General features: G+C 43.5%; 1 protein-coding gene across 1 annotated transcript; it reads right to left on the bottom strand.

Annotated features, from left to right (window-relative positions):
* Positions 1-12,847: 12,847 nt before the first annotated feature.
* Positions 12,848-25,545, bottom strand: LOC129813164 (receptor-interacting serine/threonine-protein kinase 4-like). The gene is made up of 8 exons (XM_055865423.1): positions 25,238-25,545; positions 18,675-18,966; positions 17,723-17,871; positions 17,407-17,456; positions 16,277-16,435; positions 15,958-16,064; positions 14,911-15,151; positions 12,848-14,702 (listed from the first exon to the last, which is right to left on the bottom strand). Exons 1-8 carry the CDS (start codon positions 25,417-25,419, stop codon positions 13,396-13,398), a joined length of 2,487 nt encoding a protein of 828 aa, XP_055721398.1. The 5' UTR covers positions 25,420-25,545; the 3' UTR covers positions 12,848-13,395.
* Between the last annotated feature and the right edge of the window lie 170 nt (positions 25,546-25,715).

The raw sequence follows: 25,715 nt of genomic DNA, 5'->3' as shown, positions 1-25,715 counted from the left end.
CCGTCCCACATATCGCAGAGAAGTTAATGCATTTGAGCCAATCAGTTGTGTTGTGACAAGGTAGGGGTGGTATACAGAAGATAGCCCTAATTGGTAAAAGGCCAAGTCCATATTATGGCAAGAACAGCTCAAATAAGCAAAGTGAAATGACAGTCCAGCATTACTTTAAGACATGAAGGTCAGTCAATCCAGAACATTTCTTGAACTTCAAGTGCAATCGCAAAAACCATCAAGCGTTATGAACCTTGCTCTCATGAGAACCACCACAGGAAAGGAAGACCCAGAGTTACCTCTGCTGCACAGGATAAGTTCATTAGAGTTACCAGCCTCAGAAATTGCAGCCCAAATAAATGCTTCAGAGTTCAAGAAAGAGACACATCTCAACATCAACTGTTCAGAGGAGACTGCATTAATCAGGTCTTCATGGTCGAATTGCTGTAAAGAAACCACTTCTAAAGGACACCAATAATAAGAAGAGACTTGCTTGGGTCAAGAAACACGAGCAATGGACATCAGACCGGTGGAAATTTGTCCTTTGGTCTGATGAGTCCAGATTTGATTATTTTGGTTCCAACCGCCGTGTCTTTGTGAGAATTAGAGTAGGTGAACGGATGATCTTCGCATGTATAGTTCCCACCGTGAAGCATGGAGGAGGAGTTGTGTTGGTGCTTTGCTGGTGACACTGTCTGTGATTTATTTAGAATTCAAGGAACACTTACACAGCATGGCGACCACAGCATTCTGCAGCGATAACCTTTCTGGTTTGCACTTAGTGGGACTATCATTTGTTTTTCAACATCTCCAGGCTGTGTAAGAGCTATTTGACCAAGAAGGAGATTGATGGACTGCTGCATCAGATGACCTGTCCTCCACAATCACCTGACCTCAACCCAATTGAGATGGTTTGGGTATGAGTTGGACTGTGGAGTGAAGGAAAAGCAGCCAACAAGTGCTCAGCATATGTGGGAACTACTTTAAGACTGTTGTAAAAGCATTCCAGGTGAAGCTGGTTGAGAGAATTACAAGAGTGTGCAAAGCTGTCATCAAGGCAAAGGGTGGCTACTTTGAAGAATCTCAAAAATATAATATATTTTGATTTGTTTAACACTTTTTTGGTTACTACATGATTCCATGTGCCATTTCATAGTTTTGATGTCTTCACTGTTATTCTACAATGTAGAAAATAGTGACAATTTCAAAAAAAAACTTGAATGAGTGGGTAATTCTATCCAAGATGGCGTAGCAGTCAGACGTCTTTGTCCTTCGTCTTGTCGTGTCCCTTGTATATATATTTTTATATATTTTTCTTCGCATATCTTTTTTATATTTCTCTAAACCTCAACTTCAAAATACTCTCCTGCAACCCGCCTCACCTAATGTGTTGTGGATAGTTTTTTTTTTAAGTATTTATTTTGACCTCGGATCCGGAATCCCCCAACAGAAGCTAGCCAGCTCACTAGCTACTAGCTAGTAGTCAGCTAACCACTGCCAGCGGTCATCAGCTAAACCTTTAGCTCGGAAAGCTCTCGCCAGTTTGTACAACGCAACTCAACCAGAGCATAGCGGACCTATTATCTCTCCATATCCCCGGATTCCTACCGCAAGCTCTGAACCTTTCACCTGGATCATCGCAGCTAGCTAGCTGCAATCCGAGTGACTACTCCTGGCTAACGTCTGTCCTGAAGCAAGCACCAATTAGCCTGGAGCTAGCCCATGCTAGGCCCATTCTCGCAGCTAGCTGAAGAGGCCCATCAGCCACTCCTGGGCTAAAATACCCGGATCCCTTCTACTGCCAGTACGAGGCATGGAACCCCGCCGATCCTTCACGGCTGGACTACCGACGTCACCTGCTCGAGGGGGTACTCAACTGGCCCCTACATCGCGACGTCCCCTGAATGCCCATCTGCTAGCCTGCTAACCGTGGCCCGCTTGCTGCTATCCGCGGCCCGCTAGCTGTCTAGAGCATATTGGACTGTTAGCTGAATAGATCCATCAGCCAATTTCTTGGGCCACTATACCTATTTTGCCAATTGGACTCGGACCCCTCTGCTACTCGGAACCCTACTAATCCATCACGACTGGTCTATCGACGTCACCGCACGCAGAGGCTAAAACAGACTTTCCTCCGCCGCAACATCCCTCTAAGGCCTTTCTGCTAGCTTGCTAGCCCCGGCTTGATAGCTGTCTGAATCGTCGTGTCTCCAGCCCAACCGCGCACTGGATCACTATGATCACTCGGCTATGCATGCCTCTCCCTAATATCAATATGCCTTGTCCATTACTGTCCTGGTTAGTGATTATTGTCTTATTTCACTGTAGAGCCTCTAGCCCTGCTCAATATGCCTTAACCTGTTTGGGCTGCAGGGGCAGTATTGAGTAGCCTGGATAAAAGGTGCCCATTTCAAACGGCCTCATACTCAATTCTTGCTCGTACAATATGCATATTATTATTACTATTGGATAGAAAACACTCTCTAGTTTCTAAAACCGTTTGAATTATATCTGTGAGTAAAACAGAACTCATTTTGCAGCAAACTTCCTGACAGGAAGTGGAAAATCTGAAATCGATGCTCTGTTCTAGGGCCTGCCTATAAATGTGCTTGATATGTATTAGTATACATGCACTTCATACGCCTTCCACTAGATGTCAACAGGCAGTGAGAGAAGAAATGGAGTGTATAACATGATTTGAGGTCGAATAAAAGCTCTTGGCATGACGTGACACCAATTTCCTGTTTTCTGGAACGCGCGAGAAGGGACCTGGTATTGCCTTCTGAAAAGCTGTCGTTATAGACGACTAATATCTCCGGCTTTGATTTTATTTGATAAATGTGAAAATATCATCGTAAAGTATGTTTTTTCAATATAGTTTTATTCGATTATTTAATTTTTTCGGGACGTTAGGCGTGTTGCTTTGTCTGCGTTTGTTCACGAAGGAGAGCTTCACGCCACTTTGCTAGCTTTCCGTGCTAATTGACTGGAGAAGAGGACATTCTAAAACCAAACAACGATTGTTCCCGACAAAGGCCCCCTTGTACAACATTCTGATGGAAGATCATCAAAAGTAGGACCCATTTTATGATGCTATTTCATATATCTGTCGAACATGTGTACTATTAGTTTGCGCCCAGATTTTGGGCACTCTCTCGCTATAACTAAGCTGGATGTCGTAATGAAGTTATTTTTAGAATTCTAACACTGCGATTGCATTAAGAACTAGTGTATCTATTATTTCTTATACAACATGTATTTTTTAGTAAAGTTTATGAATAGTTATTTGGTCAGAATAGTTGAGTGTCATAAAAATATCCGGACATTCTGGGAAAAAGATGCTACGTTAGCACAATGTATAACCACTGATTTCAGCTCTAAATATGCACATTTTCGAACAAAACATAAGTGTATGTATAACCTGATGTTATAGGACTGTCATCTGATGAAGCTTATCAAGGTTAGTCAAAAATTATATATCTTCTGCTGGTTTGTTACGATCGCTAACTTTTGCTGCTGGTAAATGGCCTGTGTTTCTGGCTGTTGTGGTAAGCTAATATAATGCTATATTGTGTTTTCGCTGTAAAACACTTAAGAAATCGGAAATATTGGCTGAATTCACAAGATGCTTGTCTTTCATTTGCTGTACACCATGTATTTTTCAGAAATGTTTTATGATGAGTATTTAGGTATTTCACGTTGGTGTCTGTAATTACTCTGGCTGCTTCGGTGCTATTTGTGACGGTAGCTGTGATGGTAGCTGCAATGTAAAACTGATTTATACCTCAAATATGCACATTTTTCAAACAAAACAGATTTATTGTATAACATGTTATAAGACTGTCATCTGATGAAGTTGTTTCTTGGTTGGTTCTTGGTTAGTTAGGTTGGTTTTGTGCATGCTACCTGTGCTGTGAAAAATGTCTGTCCTTTTTTGTATTTGGTGGTGAGCTAACATAAATATACGTGGTGTTTTCGCTGTAAAACATTTTAAAAATCGGACATGTTGGCTGGATTCACAAGATGTTTATCTTTCATTTGCTGTATTGGACTTGTTAACATGCCTCCTCCCTAAGCCTCCTCCCTAAGTTTGTTTTATTCACTGCTTTAGCACACTCTGCCAACCCGGATGTCCTAGCCATGTCTGAATCCTGGCTTAGGAAGACCACTAAAACCCCTGAAATTTCCATCCCTAACTATAACATTTTCCAACAAGATAGAACTGCCAAAGGCGGCGGAGTTGCAATCTACTGCAGAGATAGCCTGCAGAGTTCTGTCTTACTATCCAGGTCTGTACCCAAACAATTTGAGCTTCTACTTTTAAAAATCCACATATTCAGAAACAAGTCTCTCACTATAGACCACCCTCTGCCCCCAGCTGTGCCCTGGACACCATATGTGAATTGATTGCCCCCCATCTATCTTCAGAACTCGTGCTGCTAGGTGACCTAAACTGGGACATGCTTAACACCCCGGTCATCCTACAATCTAAGCTTGATGCCCTCAATCTCACACAAATGATCAATGAACCCACCAGGTACAACCCCAAATCCGTAAACACGGGCACCCTCATAAATATCATCCTAACCAACTTGCCCTCCAAAATAAGCCTCTGCTGTTTTCAACCAAGTTCTCAGCAATCATAGCCTGCATCCGTAATGGGTCTGTGGTCAAACGACCACCCCTCATCACTGTCAAACGCTCCCTAAAACACTTCAGCGAGCAGGCCTTTCTAATCGACCTGGCCCGGGTATCCTGGAAGGATATTGACCTTATCCTGTCTGTAGAGGATGCCTGAATATTCTTTATAAGTACCTTCCTCATCTTAAATAAGCATGCCCCATTCAAAAAAAAATTGAACCAGGAACAGATATAGCCCTTGGTTCTCTCCAGACCTGACTGCTCTTGACCAGCACAAATACATCCTGTGGCGTTCTGCATTAGCATCGAATAGCCCCCTTGATATGCAACTTTTCAGGGAAGTTAGGAACCAGTATACACAGGCAGTTAGGAAAGCTAAGGCTATCTTTTTCAAACAAAAATTTCATCCTGAAGCAAAAACTCAAAAAAGTTCTGGGACACTGTAAAGTCTATAGAGAACAAGAGCACCTCCTCCCAGCTGCCCACTGCACTGAGGCTAGGAAACACTGTCACCACCGATAAATCCACAATAATTGAACATTTAAATAAGCATTTTTCTACGGCTGGCCGTGCTTTCCACCTGGCTACTCCTACCCCGGTCAACAGCCCTGCGCTCCCCACAGCAACTCGCCCAAACCTCCCCCACCCAAATCCAGATAGCTGATGTTCTGAAAGAGCTGCAAAATCTGGACCCCTACAAATCAGCCGGGCTAGACAATCTGGACCCTCTCTTTCTAAAATTATCTGCCGAAATGGTTGCAACCCCTATTACTATCCTGTTCAACCTCTCTTTCGTATCATCTGAGATTCCCAAAGATTGGAATGCTGCCGCGGTCATCCCCCTCTTCAAAGGGGGAGAACTCTAGACCCAAACTGCTACAGACCTATATCTATCCTACCCTGCCTTTCTAAGGTCTTCGAAAGCCAAGTTAACAAACAGATTACCGACCATTTTGAATCCCACCGTACCTTCTCTGCTATGCAACCTGGTTTCCGAGCTGGTCATGGCTGCACCTCAGCCACGCTCAAGGTTCTAAATGATATCATTACCATCACCGATAAGAGACAATACTGTGCTGCCGTATTCATCGACCTGGCCAAGGCTTTCGACTCTGTCAATCACCACATTCTTATCGGCAGACTCAACAGCCTTGGTTTCTCAAATGATTGCCTCTTCTGGTTCACCAACTACTTCTCTGATAGAGTTTAGTGTGTCAAATTGGGGGGGCCTGTTGTCCGGACCTCTGGCAGTCTCTATGGGGGTGCCACAGGGTTCAATTCTCGGGCCGACTCTCTTCTCTGTATACATCAATGATGTTGCTCTTGCTGCTGGGGATTCTCTGATCCACCTCTACGCAGACGACACCATTCTGTATACCTCTGGCTCTTCTTTGGACACTGTGTTAACTAACCTCCAGACGAGCTTCAATGCCATACAACTCTCCTTCCGTGGCCTCCAACTGCTCTTAAATGCTAGTAAAACTAAATGCATGCTCTTCAACCGATCGCTGCCCGCACCAGCCTGCCCATCCAGCATCACGGTTCTGACTTAGAATATGTGGACACCTACAAATATCTAGGTGTCTGGTTAGACTGTAAACTTTCCTTCCAGACTCTCAATAAGCATATCCAATCCAAAATGAAATCTAGAATCGGCTTCCTATTTCGCAACAAAGCATCCTTCACTTATGCTGCCAAACATACCCTCGTAAAACTGACCATCCTACTGATCCTTCGACTTCGGCGATGTCATTTACAAAATAGCCTCCAACACTCTACTCAACAAATTGGATGCAGTCTATCACAGTGCCATCCGTTTTGTCACCAAAGCCCCATATACTACCCACCACTGCGACCTGTACGCTCTCGTTGGCTGGCACTCGCGTAATACTCATCTCCAAACCCACTGGCTCCAGGTCATCTACAAGTCTCTGCTAGTTAAAGCCCCACCTTATCTCAGCTCACTGGTCTCCATAGCAGCACCCACCCGTAGCACGCGCTCCAGCAGGTATATCTCACTGGTCACCACCAAAGCCAATTCTTCCTTTGGCCACCTTTCCTTCCAGTTCTCTGCTGCCAATGACTGGAATTAACTGCAAAAATCACTAAGGCTGGAGACTCATATCTTCCTCTCTAGCTTTAATCACCAGCTGTCAGAGCAGCTCACATATCTCTGCACCTGTACATAGCCCATCTGTAAATAGCTCATCCAACTACCTCATCCCCATACTGTATTTATTTATTTATCTTACTCCTTTTCACCCCAGTATCTCTACTTGCACATTCATCTTCTGCACATCTACCATTCCAGTGTTTAATTGCTATATTGTAATTACTTCGCCACCATGGCCTATTTATTGCCTTACCCTACCTCATTTGCACACACTGTATATAGACTATGTTTGTTTATTCCATGTATAACTATGTGTTGTTGTATGTGTCTAACTGCTTTGCTTTATCTTGGCCAGGTCGCAGTTGTAAATGAGAACTTGTTCTCAACTAACCTACCTGGTTAAATAAAGGTGAAATAATTAAAAAAAATAATGTCCAAACATGTGACTGGTACTGTACATGATCAAATGCAAATCTTAGAATAAACTATTAAAGACTTACAGAAACCACTGGATTCTCCAACCCCGAAAGGCCTGTGGTGTTGATGGTATCCTTAATTAAATGATAAAATATACAGACCACAAATTCCAATTGGCTATATCTAAAATCTTTAACATCATCCTCAGCTCTAACATCTTCCCCAGTATTTGTAACCAATGACTGATCACCCCAATCCACAAACGTGGAGACAAATTTGACCCCAATAACTACCGTGGGATATGCGTCAACAGCAACCTTGGGGAAATTCTCTGCATTATCATTAACAGCAGACTCGTACATTTCCTCTGTGAAAACAATTTTCTTAGCAAATGTCAAATTGACTACCATGTGACAGACCACGTATTCACTCTGCACACCCTAAATGACAAACAAACGAAAACAAAAGCAAAGTTTACTCATGCTTTGTTGATTTAAAAAAGGTGTTTGACTCTACTTGGCATGAGGGTCTGCTCTACAAATTGAATGAAAGCAGTGTTGGGTGGAAAACATACAACATTATAAAATCCAAGTACACAAACAACTGTGCGCTTAAAATTGGCAAAAAACACAAATTTCTTTCCACAGGGCCGTGGGGTAAGACAGGGATGCAGCTTGAGCCCCACCCTCTTCAACACACTGTCACGATCGTGTGGAGGATTGATGGACCAAAACGCAGCTTTAGGAAAATATGCCATCTTCTTTTATTTTTAAAAGATGACGAAAATAAACACGACACACTTTAACAAACTATACAAAACAACAAACGACCGTGAAGCTAAATAACGTTGTGCACATACACACACAGGCTACAAACGTTCTACATAGACAATTACCCACAACCAATGAGAGCCTATGGCTACCCTAAATAAGGCTCCCAATCAGAGACAACCGAAATCAGCTGTCTCTAATTGGGAACTCATTCAGGCAACCATAGACTCTCCTAGACCACTAAACATACATAGACAACACTAGACACATGTACTCCACACAAACCCATATACTATACAACAACCCCTTTACCATAAAAAACACCCAAAACCAACAAAACACAACCATTCCCCATGTCACACCCTGACCTAACTAAAATAATAAAGAAAACAAAGAATACTAAGGCCAGGGCGTGACACACACACACACTGTCACGATCGTGTGGGAGTGAGACGGACCAAAACGCAGCATGTGGAAAATAAGCCATCTTCTTTTATTATTGAAGAAGGCAAAACGAAACAAAACACTTACAAACTAACAAAACAACAAACGACCGTGAAGCTACAAACGTAGTGCACACACACAGGCTACAAACGTTCAACATAGACAATTCCCCACAACAAACTAAAGCCTATGGCTACCTTAAATATGGCTCCCAATCAGAGACAACAGAAACCAGCTGCCTCTAATTGGGAACCCATTCAGGCAACCATAGACTTTCCTAGACAACTACACACAACATAGACACAGCTAGACAACTATACTAAACATAAACCCAACTACTCTAAATAAACCCCCTAAACCTTACAATCACCCTGGACACTACAAAACCCACATAAATACCCATGTCACACCCTGACCTAACTAAAATAATAAAGAAAACAAAGAATACTAAGGCCAGGGCGTGACACACACACACACACACACACACACATATATATACACACACATATATATATATATATATCACCCGGCCTTACCCTATTAGAATCTGAAGTCAAATGTCTACTGATGACCTGGTGCTTCTGCCCCAACCAAGGAGGGCCTACAGCAGCACCTAAATCTTCTGCACAGATTCTGTCAGACCTGGACCCTGACAGTAAATCTCAGTAAGATAAAAAATAATTTTGTTTAAAAAAAGGTTGAGTTGCCACAAATACAATCTAGCTGCCTTAGAGTACACAAAAACTATACATACCTCAGCCAAACATCAGCGCCACAAGTAACTTCCACAAAGCTATGAAAGATATGAGAGACAAGGCAAGAAGGGCCTTTTACGCCATCAAAAGGGACATCAAATTCAACATATTAGGATCTGGCTAAAAATACATGAATCAGTTATAGAACCCATTGCCCTTTATGGTTGTGAGGTCTGGGGTCTTTACACCACCGAATAATTCACAAAATGGGACAAACACCAAATTGAAACTCTGCATACAGAATTCTGCAAAATCTCCTCAGTGTACAACGTAAAACACCAAATAAAGCACGGAGAACAGAATTAGGCTGATACCCGCTCATTACCAAATCCAAAAATGAGCCATTAAATTCTACAACCACCTAAAAGGAAGCAATTCCCAAACCTTCCTTAACAAAGCCATCATCTACAGAGAGATGAACCTGTTGTTCATCTCTGGAGAAGAGTTCTCTAAGCATGCTGGTCCTAGGGCTCTGTTCACAAATACAAACAGGACACACAGAGCCCCAGGACAACAACACAATTAGACACAACCAAATCATGAGAAAACAAAAATACAATTACTTGACACAGTGGAAACAAAAAAACAGAGCAAACTAGAATGTTATTTGGCCCTAAACAGAGAGTACACAGTGGCAGAATACCTGACCACTGTGGCTGACCCAAAATTAAGGAAAGTTTTGACTATGTACAGACTCATTGAGCATAGCCTTGCTATTGAGAGAGGCTGCCATAGGCAGACCTGGCTCTCAAAAGAAGACAGGCTATGAGAGGTTCTTTCTCATTTCTGTCTGGAAGTAGCTAGCAAGCTAGCCAACTTTAGCCAGTTAGCTAGGGTGCTTGACTGCCATTGTGAGGTCAGAACATTCGGATCAACCCTACTCCTTGGCCAGAGTGTCCAGTGTGCGCTCTGAATGCTCCAAGCACGAAATGCTCTGAATTTACAAAAGCCCAGCGCGCCCTCTGAGCGCACTCTGGCACTACAGGGTGAATTTACAAACACACCCTTAGTCAAAAACATTTTGAATCTTAGAATGTCAAAAGATCAATAGAACTTGGTTTCCACAGGAACAATAGCAGACAGAATGTTCAGAAATCATTTGAATCACAACAAAACAATATAGTTCTCCCACCAGAATATTCTTATGTCATAAGGGCCTTCATCCATAGAACATCGTTGCCTCAGGAATGATGCCAAACAGAATGTTCAGAAATCACTTGAATTACAACAAAACCAAACGATCATTCACCATATTCTCTTGAAAGAAAGTGACATGATTCAATTCCCAACCTCAAAAGACCAACTTCTTCCTGTCAGAATAACTGGTGGCCTCTCTCCAGGTGAGACCTAGCTATCTCTTGAACTTAATTGGTAGTTGTTCAAGTGAACGTAGCTTGCTTGGTAACCAAAATGTTGTGCTGTAAATTCAGGGAGAAACTTTCACACTGGGCTCAGACATCAGTTCATCGTCTAGTTTTGATTTACATTTGGTTAAGTTGTCAACTAACGAGAATTCATTGTGAAATCAACAAAAAATGTCACCGTGTAATTGGATTTAGGTTCAAGTTTGGTGAAAAAAAGACAAAATTCCTTTTGGTAAAATGACGTCGAAACAACGTTGATTAAACCAGTTTTTGACCAGTGGGTTGTTGACATTCCATATTCATCTCTGTCTAGTGTGTGACAAGAGACAAATGAGCTCCTCAGCCATGCTGGGCACCACTTCCACGCAGATGCAGGCTCCATACATGTGGCCTCAGCAGCCCAAGGGATCATGGGTCCACAGTCATGCCCAGGTGTACTACCCACAGACATGGGCAGGGAGGACCCAGGGCTACCTATCCCATTCTGCCACCCAGACCCAGCGGGTGTCTGCCCAGTACATGCACAGTGCGCTCTACTGGCTGCCTCAACACCAGCTACATCAAGACCAGCGTGCCACACAGTGGAGGCCTGAGTCAAACAGGATGGCCTACCAGGCTAGGGTCCCCTGGTCCTACAGGCAACACCTCACAGGAGGGCCCATGGATGCTAGGATGTACCCTATCTTCTCCACAGAGCCCCAACAAGCCCCCACTGGCCTCCTCCCTCAGGCCGGAGACAGCGGCACTCACCTGGCCCCTCACCATCAGCTTGGAGGTCCCTTCCAGGCAGGCTCCAACCACCCTCTGTTCGAGTTCCAGAGCTATAGCCTCAGGGCTGCAAGAGTCTCCCAGGCCTCTCTGACCCAGGTCACCGGCCCCAGTCTGTCCCTGCAGGGGTTAGGAGATAGGTCCATGCCTGCAGTCACCTCTCTGGAGGAGGCTATGAAGATTTTCCACTGTGAGTCTGAAGAGGAACCCAGCCAGCAGGCTGAGGCTGGGCTAAGTGTTCTGGTGCCACAGGGTGTGTTGTCCAGCCCCGCTCAAGAGGCTTCAGGCAGGGGTCAGTGTCCCTCCACCCTGGATCACTCCCTGGACCAGGAGGACCTAGATGGCTGTATGCAGCGCCTGCTGAAGTCGCAGGGATCAGAGGGGTCTGTGGGCATAGCCGCAGCAGGGGAGTCTGGCATGGAGTTCTTCTATGAGGTAGACAGCCTGGGCAGCCTGTGTGACCTCCAGCTGTTTGGACAGTGTCTGTCCAGCAGCAACACAGAGGAGGGCAGTGCCAACAACAACATGGATAACTGAAATAACCATATCTTCTATTTTCATGGTCATTCATTATTATTTTTTATTACAAAAGCATTATCATTAAAAATGGATTGTTGAAACATCTTAAGGACTCATGACTGCTTCATTACTGAACTACCAAGTACTCTAGATTATATATTTGAGTGTGAAAATGATCTGCACATTGACACAATCAAAAGATGAAGTAGAGATGAGGGCCATTAAGAGGGAGCAATGAGTCATAGCAGTGTGTGTTATTCTCATGAGAGGCATAAAGAGTCAAATCCATTTAAATGCTCTACTTACTTATTCATCAAACACTACAAGGTTGGCACAGTGCAAATATAGGGAGTGTACTTGAATAACAAGCTACTGTGTAAAGTATGTAGAAAGGGTACAGTGAAGGAACATAATAGAATGCCATGATAAGTGAGGCGGAAGATTGCCGTTACTCAATCTTCCCCAGATTGAGTAACGGAGGTTCCACACCACTGAGGCTTTTGTAGGATCACGCAGCAACAGGTGACACACACAGACACACACAAACCCCCCACACACACAACCCCCCCCCCCCACACACACGCACACACACCAAAGCCTCTGATTACACAGAATTTACCACTAAACCAGGGCAATTACAAGGCTCGCCGGAGCTCAGCTCAGGAGGGCTTCAGACTCGGGTCTAAAGAGGCCTAGCCCTGCAGGCGTCAACATCAAGGATGGAACGTTGGTTTAGGAGAGTGATGAAAGTTTTAAATGGTCTGAGGAATTAGCCAACAGCCTGGAAAGACAGGTATGTTCCCCCCTCCTCACCCTGCTCCAACTCCCACTAACCCACCTGCCTGGCCTGCGATCCCCCCCGAGGGCAGTTCCCATGGATGGTGCCAAGTTGAGAATGCTCTGTAGGGTCTGGGGGAGAGGCAGGCAGGAATGATAAGAGTAAAGCCGGCTGCAGATATTGACATGCCCATTCTGCCTGGCAGTGAAGATGGCCATCATTCTTTCATTCACACATTTACAAGGGCACGTGGGTGGGCACGCACGCACGCACGCACGCACACACACTTGTATTGACACTGTTGTTTTATTAGAGAATATAGCTTATGGACATGTTTAAACATACCAGCTACAGTAAGTAGATAGGAAAGGAAAATACAAATGGCATTCCACAGATAATGTCAACATTATTTTTTACCGGGGGCCATGAATGTGCATATGTAAAGTAGAAAAGCTACACTATTAAGGAAAAAACATGACATGGGTCTATATTTAACATAAAGGAAAAAAGTGATTTATATGAGCTCATGGTTCTATATACAGTATACATATTTACATTTAAGCTTTCCTTCTCTGACAAGATACCAAAGTAATGAAGGGCGGTAACAGGGGCTTTGAGAGGCCCAAATAACCAAAGAATCATAACATCTGGTAATGAATGATCAATCAAAGACTGCCATAAAAATAAGACACAATCAAAATACTATGTACAAAAGAAATCTAATACAACTGCTGGTCTCTTTAGCTCGAGACACCTCTCCCATCACATCCAAGGGGAAGGGAATAGAAGAGATCCCTGACTGTTTTCAATTCCAGGACAGTTCTGTACAATCCAGTCACAGCGTGACTCCCTCCTCTGGACAGTCATTTCCTTCACGCTCCGTCAGTTTCAAGATTACAACCTTTCTCTGGAGACACTTGGCCAACGAGCTTTGCTGACGATCCAGAAGCTTTGGGTAGTCCTCTGCTGCTGGCTGCAGTGTGTCATGGGGGATAGAGTCCTGTGGTACTTCCTCTGGTAGGGGTATGGAGTCCTGTGGTTCTTCTTGTGATACCTCCACCCCCTGGGCCAGCAGCATGCTGGTGATATCTGTGTAGCCTCCCCTCACAGCCAGGTGAAGAGGGGTGAGGCCCTGCTCGTCTGACAGACTGGCACCCTCAGGGCAGTGGACCAGAAGCTCTTTGAAGACCTCACAGTGTCCCCCTTCTGCCGCCAGGTGGCAGGGGGTACGCAGGTTTTGGTTGGTGCAGTAGGGGTCTGCCCCTTCCTCGATCAGCATCTTCACTGTGGGCAAGTGGCCGTGCTGAGCAGCAAGGTGAAGGGCGGTAAGGCCATGGGTGGTCCGGGCCTGGATATCTGCATCATGCTTGACTAAGAGGCGAGAGGTGCTGGTGTGGCCTGTCTCAGCCGCCACATGCAGGGGGGTGTGGAGGCCCGTGGAGGTCACGTGGACGTCTGCCCCCAGCTCTATCAGGATCCTTGCCACCCTGTACTGCCCCCTATGGGAGGCCATGTGCAGCGGGGTGCGCCCATCAGTGGTCTGCCCATCTACGTCCGCCCCGGCCTGCTTCACCAGCAATTTGACGATGCCCAGGTGGCCCTGCCAGGCAGCCAAGTGAAGACCCGTCCAGTCATCTCTGCCCTTCACGTGGACGTCTGCCCCGCGGCTTAGCAGCACCCTGACCACGTTCTCTTGGCCATGCTGGCAGGCGATGTGTGCGGGTGTACGTCCCTGGGCGTCCGTCTCATTGATGGAGGCGCCGCGGTCCAGCAGTAGGCGGGTGATGGCCTCGTCCCCGTTCTGAGCAGCACAGTGCAGGGCTGTGTATTGGTCCTCGTCCCGGGCGTTGGCGTTGGTGCTCCGGCGGCCCAGCAGCAGCTCGGCCAGGCCCTTCAGGTGCTTCTCGGTGGCCAGGTGGAGGGGGGTGGAGCCGTGGGCATTGGCCAGGTTGGTGTTGGCATGGTTGAGGAGCAGGAACTTGACGGCCTCCTCGTTGGCCTGCGTGACGGCGTGGTGGAGCAGGCTGTAGCCGCCCTCCAGTAGGAGGTCCACGTCCTGAGGCTGCAAGATCTTCATCAGCTTGGACATGTCTTTGGTACGGATGGCATCACACAGCTTCCTCCTCTGCACCTCCCCAGAGTCTAAACAACAAGGAGATAGAAGACACAGTATGGAGTCAGGGACAAAACCACAAACAAATTATCCTAAAATTAAAGAGACACTTTGCATGCTCCAGAAGTCATTCAGAACTGTACTACTTATATGTACGATATAACACCATGACAAACGAGAATTCCTGTCATTTGTTAAAGGAAATCATAGACAATGCCAAGGCACAGCCATTCTTACCACAGGTATTCTCTTTCTCAAAGGAGAGGGTAATGGAGTCTTGAGAGGAGAAGGCAGAGTCTACAGAGGAGATTCCTGACAGTCTCTTGCTGGTGTTGTCTTTGCTGGGACAGCAGTCCTCCTTCACATGGTCAAAGCTCCGAGATATCCCAGAGTCTACCTGGCTCAGCAGCTCTGATAGGCTGTAGTCTTTCTCTGGCAACATGGCAGACTTGGGCCTGACTGGCTTCTGCTCTTTATTCTGTTGGAGACACAGCTATGTTAGAAATACAATAACAAAACCCTTGACTCCTTGGCTCTTTGACAACCTTTATGTTGACATGTTGTTAAAACATCTAGTTATGTAGCTATGTATACTATCGTCCAAAAGTTTGGGGTCACTAAGAAATTTCCTTGTTGTTTTGCCCATTAAAATAACATCAACTTGATCAGAAATACACTGTAGACATCGTTAAGCTGCCAGTTGAGGACTTGTGAAGCGTCTGTTTCTCAAACTAGACGATAATGTACTTTTCTCTTGCTCAGTTGTGCACCGGTGGCCTCCCACTCCTCTTTCTATTCTGTTTAAAGCCAGTTTATGCTGTTCTGTGAAGGGAGTAGTACACAGCGTTGTATGAGATCTTCAGTTTCTTGGCAATTTCTCACATGGAATAGCCTTCATTTCTCAGAACAAGAATTACCTGACTAGTTTCAGAAGAAAGGTATTTGTTTCTGGCCATTTTGAGCCTGTAATCGAACCCACAAATGCTGATGCTCCAGATACTCAACTAGTCTAAAGAAGGCCAGTTTTATTGCTTGTTTAATCAGCACAACAGTTTTCAGCTGTGCTAACATAATTGCAAAAGGGTTTTCTAATGATCAATTAGCCTTTTAAAATGATAAACTTGGATTAGCTAACACAACGTGCCATTGGAACACAGGAGTGATGGTTGCTGATAATGGGCCTCTGTATGCCTATGTAGATATTCCATTAAAAATAAGCCATTTTGAGTCACAACAGTCATTTAAAAGCAGGGGAATATAAGTGAATGGTATGTGTGGTTCTACCTGGTCAGTGGTTAGTCCATTGCAGTGGTTATTCTCAGGCATAGGAGTTTGGTTCTTGGACTCCTCTTGGGGTTTAGAACACAGCTCCTCGGCTTCTGATGTGATTTCTGCAGACAGAAGACAACAAAGGTCAGGTTTGATGTACAGAATAGCATCCCATGGTTTAAATTTCACCTTTTCAGAAAACCATATGTACAGTACATCATGACTTTGTGTATGTATTACTACACTTGAATTGTGTTCTTCCTGCTTTCAAGCCTCAAGATAAACATAAACACCCATCCCTTACAGGCATAGGCCCCATTGGGTCTCTACTCACCCTGGAAGCTGGGTCTGGCATCAGGTAAGGGGGCCCAGCAGCGCTGCATGAGGCTCAGGAACCCCGTGCAGGCTTGGGGTCGACTCCGGGGCACAACATTGAGATCGGGACGCATCCCTCTCACCACCTTCACCATGATCTGCAGGATGTTGTTCTCCCCTGGAGGAAATAGAGGACATAAAGATACAATCAACACAATATATAAGACACATTGATACACTCCATTCATTTCTCTACTGTTCATATGATAACTCAGTCCAAAAGGTGTACCAGGCCCCATTATACAAAAGACAAATTAGAGCCTGGATCATATCAATGAATTATGCCCTGATCGTGTGCTGGTGAAAGTATGGAAAAGCAACATAAACAAATGTCTGGGTAGGACCAATTCAAGTATGTACCCCTCATTATTATAATCTTTTTGTATGCTCAGATAAAGAAGGCATATAGATGTTTTGTTAGAGGGGTTGAGTTAAATGAAGACACATTTCAGTTGAAGGCATTCAGTTGTACAACTGACTAGGTATCCCCCTTTTCTTTCTCTCCCACACCAAGCCTGGAAAAACCTCTCAGGCTTTCTTGGTCATGGTATCTTTGTTATTAGGCATTGGGACCAGCCAGCAAGCCAGTCCATGATTCAAAGCAAACAGAGGCAGTGGAGTTAAGCTCAGATCACCCTGGCTTCTTTTGTAGCTTTAATACCATTCAATAGAAGGACGAGGAACATGGCAGGTGGAGAGTGCTTTTCTAGGGCTTCCTTAATGGCGGACACAGGTGCCGGTGCCAAGGATGTCAATGCCCTGATCAAGAGCTTTCAATTCAAAGGATATGCCTGGGGAAAAAACACCTGTCAGCCTGCCTCCCTGGAATTCACCAGGTAAACACTCAACGGCACCGTCAATATGTGCACTGTGACTAAACGTCTGTTACCTTCACTTAGTGAGACGCAGGACAAACTAACATGGGTGGTCATGTCACAAGGAGTCTATGTGCTTAATCACGGTCCAGGAACCAGGCCTTTTGAGTTTAAGAAAGACTAGGAGTGAATCTTATAAGAAAAACCCTAAAGGACTACAACATGTCTCACACCAATCCTCAACCCATCCATACATTTCCTCAACATGTCTCACCTTGGTAAGGTTTCTTCTGTGTGAGAATTCCCCAGATGACTATGGAAAAGCTGTAACAGGAAGGGAACAACAGGTCAGTATCAAGGAATACTAATAAAGGTGATCAATGAGTGAACTCACTATGTGTTGTCCAAGCATAATTTATAACTGATTAATATACATTCATTTCATTTCATAGTGATTAAAACCAATGTTGTGAAAACAAACAATGGAAGGGAGAATTGAAAAAACAAACACCATGACTAAGCATTAAACAGACAACGTTCCACTCCTCTGGCAGACAAGGACAGAGAGAAGTGAAGGTGAAGAGGCTCACCTGTAGACGTCATGCTTAGTGTCTGACACCCTGTTCTTCTCGATGATGCTCTCCGGCGGCAGATAGGCGATAGTGCCACAGAACCCATCACGGCTGATTTCATCAACTCTGGATAGGCCGTTCCACCGGGCCAGACCAAAATCTGATATCTGAAGGGGAGATTGGAGATACAGAATATATCTTATTAAGACAAGAACCTACTTGATCTCTCCCTTTCCCATTTGTTGTCATGGCTATGGCTACCTATGACTAACTTTACCCTTCAAGCTGATGGCTGAGCCCTTATTGTATTCTATGCATCCAGAGCCCTGATGAGGGCAGAGGCAGCCACGTCCTGTCCCAGTCTGAGGGTGCTTCCCAGCCACGTCCTGTCCTAGCCTGTGGGTGCTCTCCTTACCTCTCGTGTCAGGAGTTGAGGCCCTGTTTGACTGTGAGTTACATGTGTGGGCGAGCAGCTGAACACACACTCAGTCAGTGTTGGCAGAGTACTGTACTCAGCCTGTTAAGACAGGCCCAGGCTCCTTGTTTACATCAAGGTATTAAAACAGATGAGGTTCCCACCCATTTCTCCTCCACCTCCATTAGTCATCCAGTGGGAGGTAGGAGAGCAGGTGGGCTGGGAGGGAGACACCTTTCTGCCCGTAGCATGTGTGTGCAGCAGGGCAAAATGAAAGTGAAAAAAATATTTCCTCCCTCTATACATCTCAGCTGAAATTCACACCTGAGCAAATCCTATTAAAGGACATACCACATGAAAGCTCTTGAGTTTGGGCTGTTGTTTTAAAGATAATTTGGGTGAAAGTTTGCTAAATGCACACTATAAGGTCAAATCTAACTTTTCTATTGGACGGTGTATTGATTTTACATATTTATGTCTCAAATGTACAAGCACTGCCCACACAGTGCCCTGTACGAACTCCAACGAACACACCAAGTAACGGTTGTGTCTCACCTTGACATGGTAGTGTGCGTCCAGTAGGATGTTGGCAGGTTTTAGGTCCAGGTGCAGGAGGGGTGGGCTCATGCAGTGCAGGAAGTTCATTCCCACCGCCGTCTCGTGGATGATCCTGAAGCGCAGCTCCCAGGGCAGAGGCTCAGCAGCCAGCAGGGTCTCCAGGGAGCCTGTCTCCATGTACTCCATCACCAGGCCCTGGGGGTCGCCACAGATGCCATACACTGGCAGGATGTAGCGGAACTTAGCCGCCTCCATCTTCTTAGCCTCCTCCAGCAGCTCTGCTCGCTCCCTACAGAGGACATGCTTGTCTGTTATTAACTTACTTAGACTTCATCACATCAAGTGGGCATAAAGCCCTCGTATACCTGTCTGTTTAGACTGAACTACATAACTCATACAGATAACAGTGAATTTAAATGTAGCTGTCTTCATAAATCTGCCCATCCATCTACATCCCTCGATCCACAACAAATTCGTAAAATGCTGTTATTTTATCTTACTTACACAGGTATTCAAAGGCTTGTTAAAATAGCAGCACTTCAAAAACCTTTTACTGTCGACCCAAATTACACGAGGGAATATAAGGAGACAGCAAACTGAGACGCATGAGCTTTCCTATGCATTAACCCGTCTCTCTGACAGGTTAAATCACTGAACCCCTGCAGACATGACAAATTTATGGGACAGAGATTCTCCAAGTATGGCAGCCAGGCAGATCTGTCCCCGCGACATTCCTCAGAGAGCCTAAGAATCCAGCTCGGTTTGGAGTTATGAACACAACAGACCTCTTGTTCCCTGTGCTCTTGTTGCTCAACCTTTGAACAATTATCTATTTATTACCTTTATCAGTGTTAGCCTGACTAGGCTAGCAGATGCAAACAGAGCCGTGTAGCCCATCACCACTGACCTCAGTATAGAGATCTAAAGAGAGGTGGCTTTGAAAAAAAACTTGGATAAACTGCTTAATCTCTTGAATAATGTGTGTGTATACGGTAGTGTCTTCACTACAAAGGCAATGAGCAACAACTTGGGTTTTCAAAGGATTCATTCAATATTAAATCAGCATGCTGATAAGATCTTAAAAAGTAAAAGGCTAAATAAACAATGTATTGTAGTCTCTCTGTCACTAAGGCAACCATTTCTTTATGTTTCGAGGGGGACAATTCCATGGTAATGAATTACGCTGAGACTCAATATACCAAACAAAAAACATTGATTTCAAAGTTTTAAAAAAAACATACAACTCTATGCACAACCACTACTTTTAACAATTTCCACCGAAGAGTTTTCAAAAATACATTTACAAGAAGAACGGTGCAGATACAAGTTTTGTAACATAAAACTGAGGGAGATTTACCGTAAATTTACCGTAAATCTTCCAGTAAATGTTATTTTTTAATTAATTTACTGTGTACATTGTTCAAAGTGTCATTGTGCATAGAGTTGTATGATTTGTTAAACTTTGAAATCAATGTTTTTTGTTTGACATACATTTCAAAGTGAAAAATTGGAGTCACAGGGTAATTCCGATATCATGGAATTGCCAAGGGGTATATTATTATATCATTCAAGTTCAATAAAAGTGTCAGCCATTTCATTAAATAAATCTGACAAGCATGAAAAATCTGTGCAAATGTGTGGAGTTAGGAGAGTGTTTTACACAAGAGACTTTTCTGTTTCCATCTACACGGCACCAGTGTCTAACTCACACCACCTCCTCACCCCGACCCCCCACAAAAAATATAGAAAATACACTAATAACACTACCACTCGCACTTTACTTTATTCCCCCTTACTAGCTCTGACCTTGCTTATAGCTTTGAGGAAAAATGTACTTACAATGACTGTGATGTGGTTGTCCCACCTAGCTATTTTAAGATGAATGCACTAATTGGAAATTGCTCTGGATTAGATTGCCTGCTAAATTACTCAAATCGAAAAATCTAAAATGTACATTTCAGGCGGTCATTTCAAACAGCTCTTACACTAAAAGGGCATTATCATGATTTTCACAGTATTATTCCAACATCAGTGTGGAAATATATATAAAACAAGTTTGAGACAGGTGGGTCCACCCCAAAGTGTTGTGTGTCATGATGACACTCACATGTCTCCATCAATGAGAGAAGATTTGAAAGACAAGATGGCGGCATACACATTGTTGGATTACTTCATGGAGCTGGACACTGACATTTTAGAAGGTACATGTTTGGCCGAATCCAGAACAAAGGTAGTATCCCCAAGTTAAAAGTGTTTTATATATATTTCAACACTGAGGTTGGAATAATACTGTGAAATTGTGAAAATTATGATAATGCCCTTTTAAGAGCTGTTTAAAAAGACTGCCTGAAATTTCAACCTGTTTTGGTGGGATGGAGTTTTGGCCTGCATGGTGATATCACCAGGCGGTAAATTAGTTAGACTAATAAGAAAGAGAGTTCCAAACCTATTTTCTAATAACAGCTAGTTTATAGTTTTCCCTTCACCACAGTCCTAGCAAAATTCTTGCTTGAGAAATTGCTCTTTGCTATGAAGCTGTGTATTTTTGTTATTTTTGACCATTTTAATTTAAAACAAACAGTATGGTACTTAATTATTACCCCCCCCAAAATAATTGGATATTCAGAAAAACAGTTGCATTGCACCTTTAAAGTTAGTTAAATTCTCTGTGCAATTCCAAACAGTACCTATCCTGTAACGGCTAATGGAGCATCACATGAGACCGTTACAATTCACTAGCTAGCTTGGAGTCAGAGGAGTGTGTGGAGGCAGGGAGCAGGCAGGCAAATTACAGTTCATGTACTTTGCAGATGTTGAGAGAAGATAACATCTTTAGCTCAGGTTCAGTGGGTGCCATGAGTCTAGCTTGGAGAAGGATGTCAATGCTTGTCATTGGCAAAGCTAAAGAACTTCCTCCTTGTGCTTTGTATCCGACATATTTTTCTTTGTGAATGTTTTTCAAAAGCAATAGGGTAGAGAAGTGAGATAAATGGTCATAGGAAGTAACACAATCAAACACAAATAAAGGAGTCAATAAACTCTGTTGTGTTTGTATGCTAAAGGACGATTCCATGTTTAAGTCAACCTGAGAATGCACAAATAAAGTTAGTTATTTCCAAATGAAACCACATTCATAACTATCCTTAAGGTCTATATGTTGGAGTTCAGGCTTTATTTGAAAAGTTTAAGTAGGCGATTGCATGAATTTTGACCATTACAGAGTAAGTAGGTGGCCAAGTCTCAAAAAAGGCTTTTCAGTCAATGATATTTCACGACTTAGTTAATGAAGCAATATATCCCAAATTGAATTGTCTTGAGTTTTGTTTTGCGTGTTCTACAGTCTTGTAAAGATGACTGGGACAGGCAATGTAACATCCATAAACTTTTTAATGAAAAGTAAAAAAAAAAAAACATGCACTACATCGGTTCATCTTGAAACTTTCTCTTTAAAGGCAACTTTCGTCAAGGTTTTATATGGTCTATAATTGGGATCTCTTTTCATTATCGTATCTTTTTTCAGCGTTATGATATCTGCACCTTCCATAACGGCTGTGGATGTGATGGATATTGATGTATCATATCTTATCTTCAGAAGCTTGTGCGTTCAACACATTTTGTCTGCTTGTTCCGGGTTGTATTCTTCAGACTTGTACTGAAGCAATTATTGATATCTTGAAAAGTGTGTGTTTTAGCTCAAATTCTCTTGGAAAATATACGCTGAAATGCATTTCTCATACATGGCAGTACTTTTTTAAATAGAAAGATGAGAAGAGTGTTTATCAACAATCTGTGAATAGTGTTGGACCCAGGTTCCCAAAAGTCATCCTAATGTGAAGTTCATCGTTAGAACCATACGATTTAAAAAAAATAATGATTGAACCTTTATTTAACTAGGAAAGTCAGTTCAGAACAAATTCTTATTTACAATGACAGCCTACACCGGCCAAACCCGGATAACACTGAGACAATTGTGCGTCACACTATGGGACTCCCAATCACGGCCGGATGTGATTCAGCCTGGATTTGAACCAGGGACGCACACCATCTTTCACTGAGATGCAGTGCCTTAGACCGCTGCGTCACTCGGGAGCCCATTGGATCAAGGATCATATTGTTCTTAGATGAACTTAGCCTCAAGATGCTTTTGGGAAACTGAGCCTGTGTCTTTTTCAACTGAAAGCCCCCCAAAATATACTGACTTCATCCAGTGGCCAGAAAAATGCATTTGCACTATAGGGACATGTATATTGTTTTATTATCATATTTTGTTACAATAGTTCTGAAAAAAATGTTTTATACAAAATTGTAATTAAACTGTTGAAGGTTCATTTTGATATGAAGAGAAAAAAATACCTATTAGGGTATGGTGCCTGGTCTTGTTTGATATTCAGACTACCTGTTATTATGCAATCTTAAGGTACTATGCCTTCTGTTGACATTTAAAAAAAACATTCCGAATGACAACAAATTATAGATTTTGATCAAGAAATCTGTAAGAAATTAATGTCTATTTCAGACTCTGTGACATCCATAATGGAGAGTTTAACATCTATAACGCTTGTTTCTCCTTTCCGAAGTAATAATGTAAATTATAATCTTTTTTTAAATGAGCGTTTGTGTTCAGCTACGCCTTTCTGTCAAATGCAATCCATGTTTTGACCTAAGACTAACAAACTCACAGACATATGCTAATATGTCCTGTCTTCCCAAAAAGCTTGTCCATTTAATGTAACATCCATTCTTACTTGCTTCATTTCTCCAACATATCAATATTTACAAGTCCGCTTTTTTGGGGATACACTCCCCCCAAGGGGTACTATAGACACACACATCAAAAGTTCCATTTATATTCTTTTGTCCATTCTGTGAGACATTTAAGTTGGGATTTTGCGTGCTAATGTAATATCCATAACGCTACCCTAAATAACTCAAATGTAATACACTTAGTATACAAAACATTAAGAATACCTTCCTAATATTGAGGTGCACCCCCCTTTTGCCCTCAGAACAGCCTCAATTCATCAGGACATGGACTCTGCAAAGTGTCAAAAGCATTCCACAGGGATGCTGGCCCATGTTAACTCCAATGCTTCCCACAGTTGTGTGAAGTTGGCTGGATATCCTTTGGGTGGTGGACCATTCTTGATACACACAGGAAACTGTTGAGCGTGAAAAACCCAGCAGCATTGCAGTTCTTGACACAAACCAGGGGCGCCTGGCACATACTACCATACCCAGGCACTTAAATCTCTGAATGGCACGCATGCACAATCCGTGTCTCAATTGTCTCAAGGCTTAAAAATCCTTCTTTAACCTGTCTTCTTCCCTTCATCTAGTATGTCAAAGAATGAACAGGCGTTCGTAATGTTTTGTACACTCAGTGTAAGTGTCTGTGACTAAATCTCTCAACAAATTGTCAACAGCAAAAAGTTCAGCTTGTGATCTGTGGGTATATTGCCTCAAGTGAAATTAAGTTTAGGAGGAACCTGATCCAATCATTGTATTCAAAGCTGTAAAAGCTCTCAAAACGGGGCCTCTTGAATACAATGTTCCCAACCTCATTCTCTGACACCTTCAGAAACATTAACTTGATAAGCCACAAAAAAAGTCAAATGCACTAATATTTCTCACTGCTGGTGAACTTAAATAACACTTGTTGTGCCAAAGGAATGAAAGGATATTGTACAGATTCTTTAGATAATGTGTTGTAAATCATTTACACATCCACTCCGCTACATTTTGAAATCAAGTAGAAAAGTAATATTGAAAGTAAATTAAGACTTGGTAGTCCTCTTTGAGGCTCCCAGAGGGAGCTGGGTCAGGGTGGTGACATGGAGTTCTACGGAGTGTTGTAAGAGAGGAAGGAGCGTGCTAATGTTGAACTTTTCCCCCCAGCACACCATGTTACACGCACACACACCTGGGACAACACCTGTCATACTGCTTCTCATAATCATGAGTCAAAACAAACACCATCACCAAACTGAAGAAGAGGTTACATTCCAGAGACATAGTGTAATGTCTGGCAGGGTCTCCTGGACAAAGGGCCAGGCATTAGAGTAAAGAAGACTGATCTGTTCGGCTAGCTCCGATAATTGTGGTGGTAATGCCACCAGGGGTGAAAGAGTCCTCTTCCCCACAGTATAGCAGAGCATGAGGGTGTATCACATAAAAAAATCTAGCCAAACATTCACAGGTGTACTGCTCAAGGGCCCTCCATTGTAACCGCATGTGAATGACTGCTAAGTGCTCACCTCAAAAACATCAACATTTACATAATAGAAATGTACCCCCATACATGTCCACCCTCCAGAACCCACAAGATAATGAGTCTGTGAGATAAGGCTGACTAAGTTTCCAGCATACGTCACACCCTCAGATAGATGAACAAACTCATAGAGAACTACTGCTTTTTAGTCTGAAGCCCACAGAGGATATCATACATTTAACATGTAATCTAGGCTTAAATACTTTAAACAACATTCTTCACACCCCCAAACAACATTCTTCACACCCCCACACACCATCAATCCCAGAATAAAAACAGCGGTCCAACATACTTGTCATCTACATGAAGGCAGGGCGGGCACTTGATAGCCAGCCATGTTTTCCACTGTACATGCCGGACTTTGTATACTTGTCCAAAGCCGCCCGAGCCTATCTTCTCCCAGCTCCCAAACTCAGAGGAATCAAAGGTTCTCAGCAGCCCCATATTCCCATGGGAAGGGTCCGCAACGTCCATATCCGTCTTTAGAAAGGCTTGAGTGGTGTTAAAATCCCCAAATCCTTATTGTTTTCCTCTCCAACACACATTCAGAAGAAGTAAACATACACACCTGCCTACCTACTGAGAGCTCCCTTCCTTGTTTTTCCCCTCTTGCCTAACTCAATCTGGCCCCTCCTTCTATTCAGGTGAAAGAAGGGGAAGAGCCTATAGTTGTGACATCATTTCCTGGATCTGGCCAGACAGACAGATTAGTCTTTCCAGGTAGCACACCACTGACCAGGTTTATCATTAATCTGAGCCCCAACTCTCTC

Source organism: Salvelinus fontinalis, chromosome 2 (assembly GCF_029448725.1).
Source record: "Salvelinus fontinalis isolate EN_2023a chromosome 2, ASM2944872v1, whole genome shotgun sequence".
Lineage (NCBI taxonomy): Eukaryota > Metazoa > Chordata > Actinopteri > Salmoniformes > Salmonidae > Salvelinus > Salvelinus fontinalis.
Note: the sequence above shows the minus strand (reverse complement) of the source record. Positions and strands in the feature narration are given on the sequence as shown.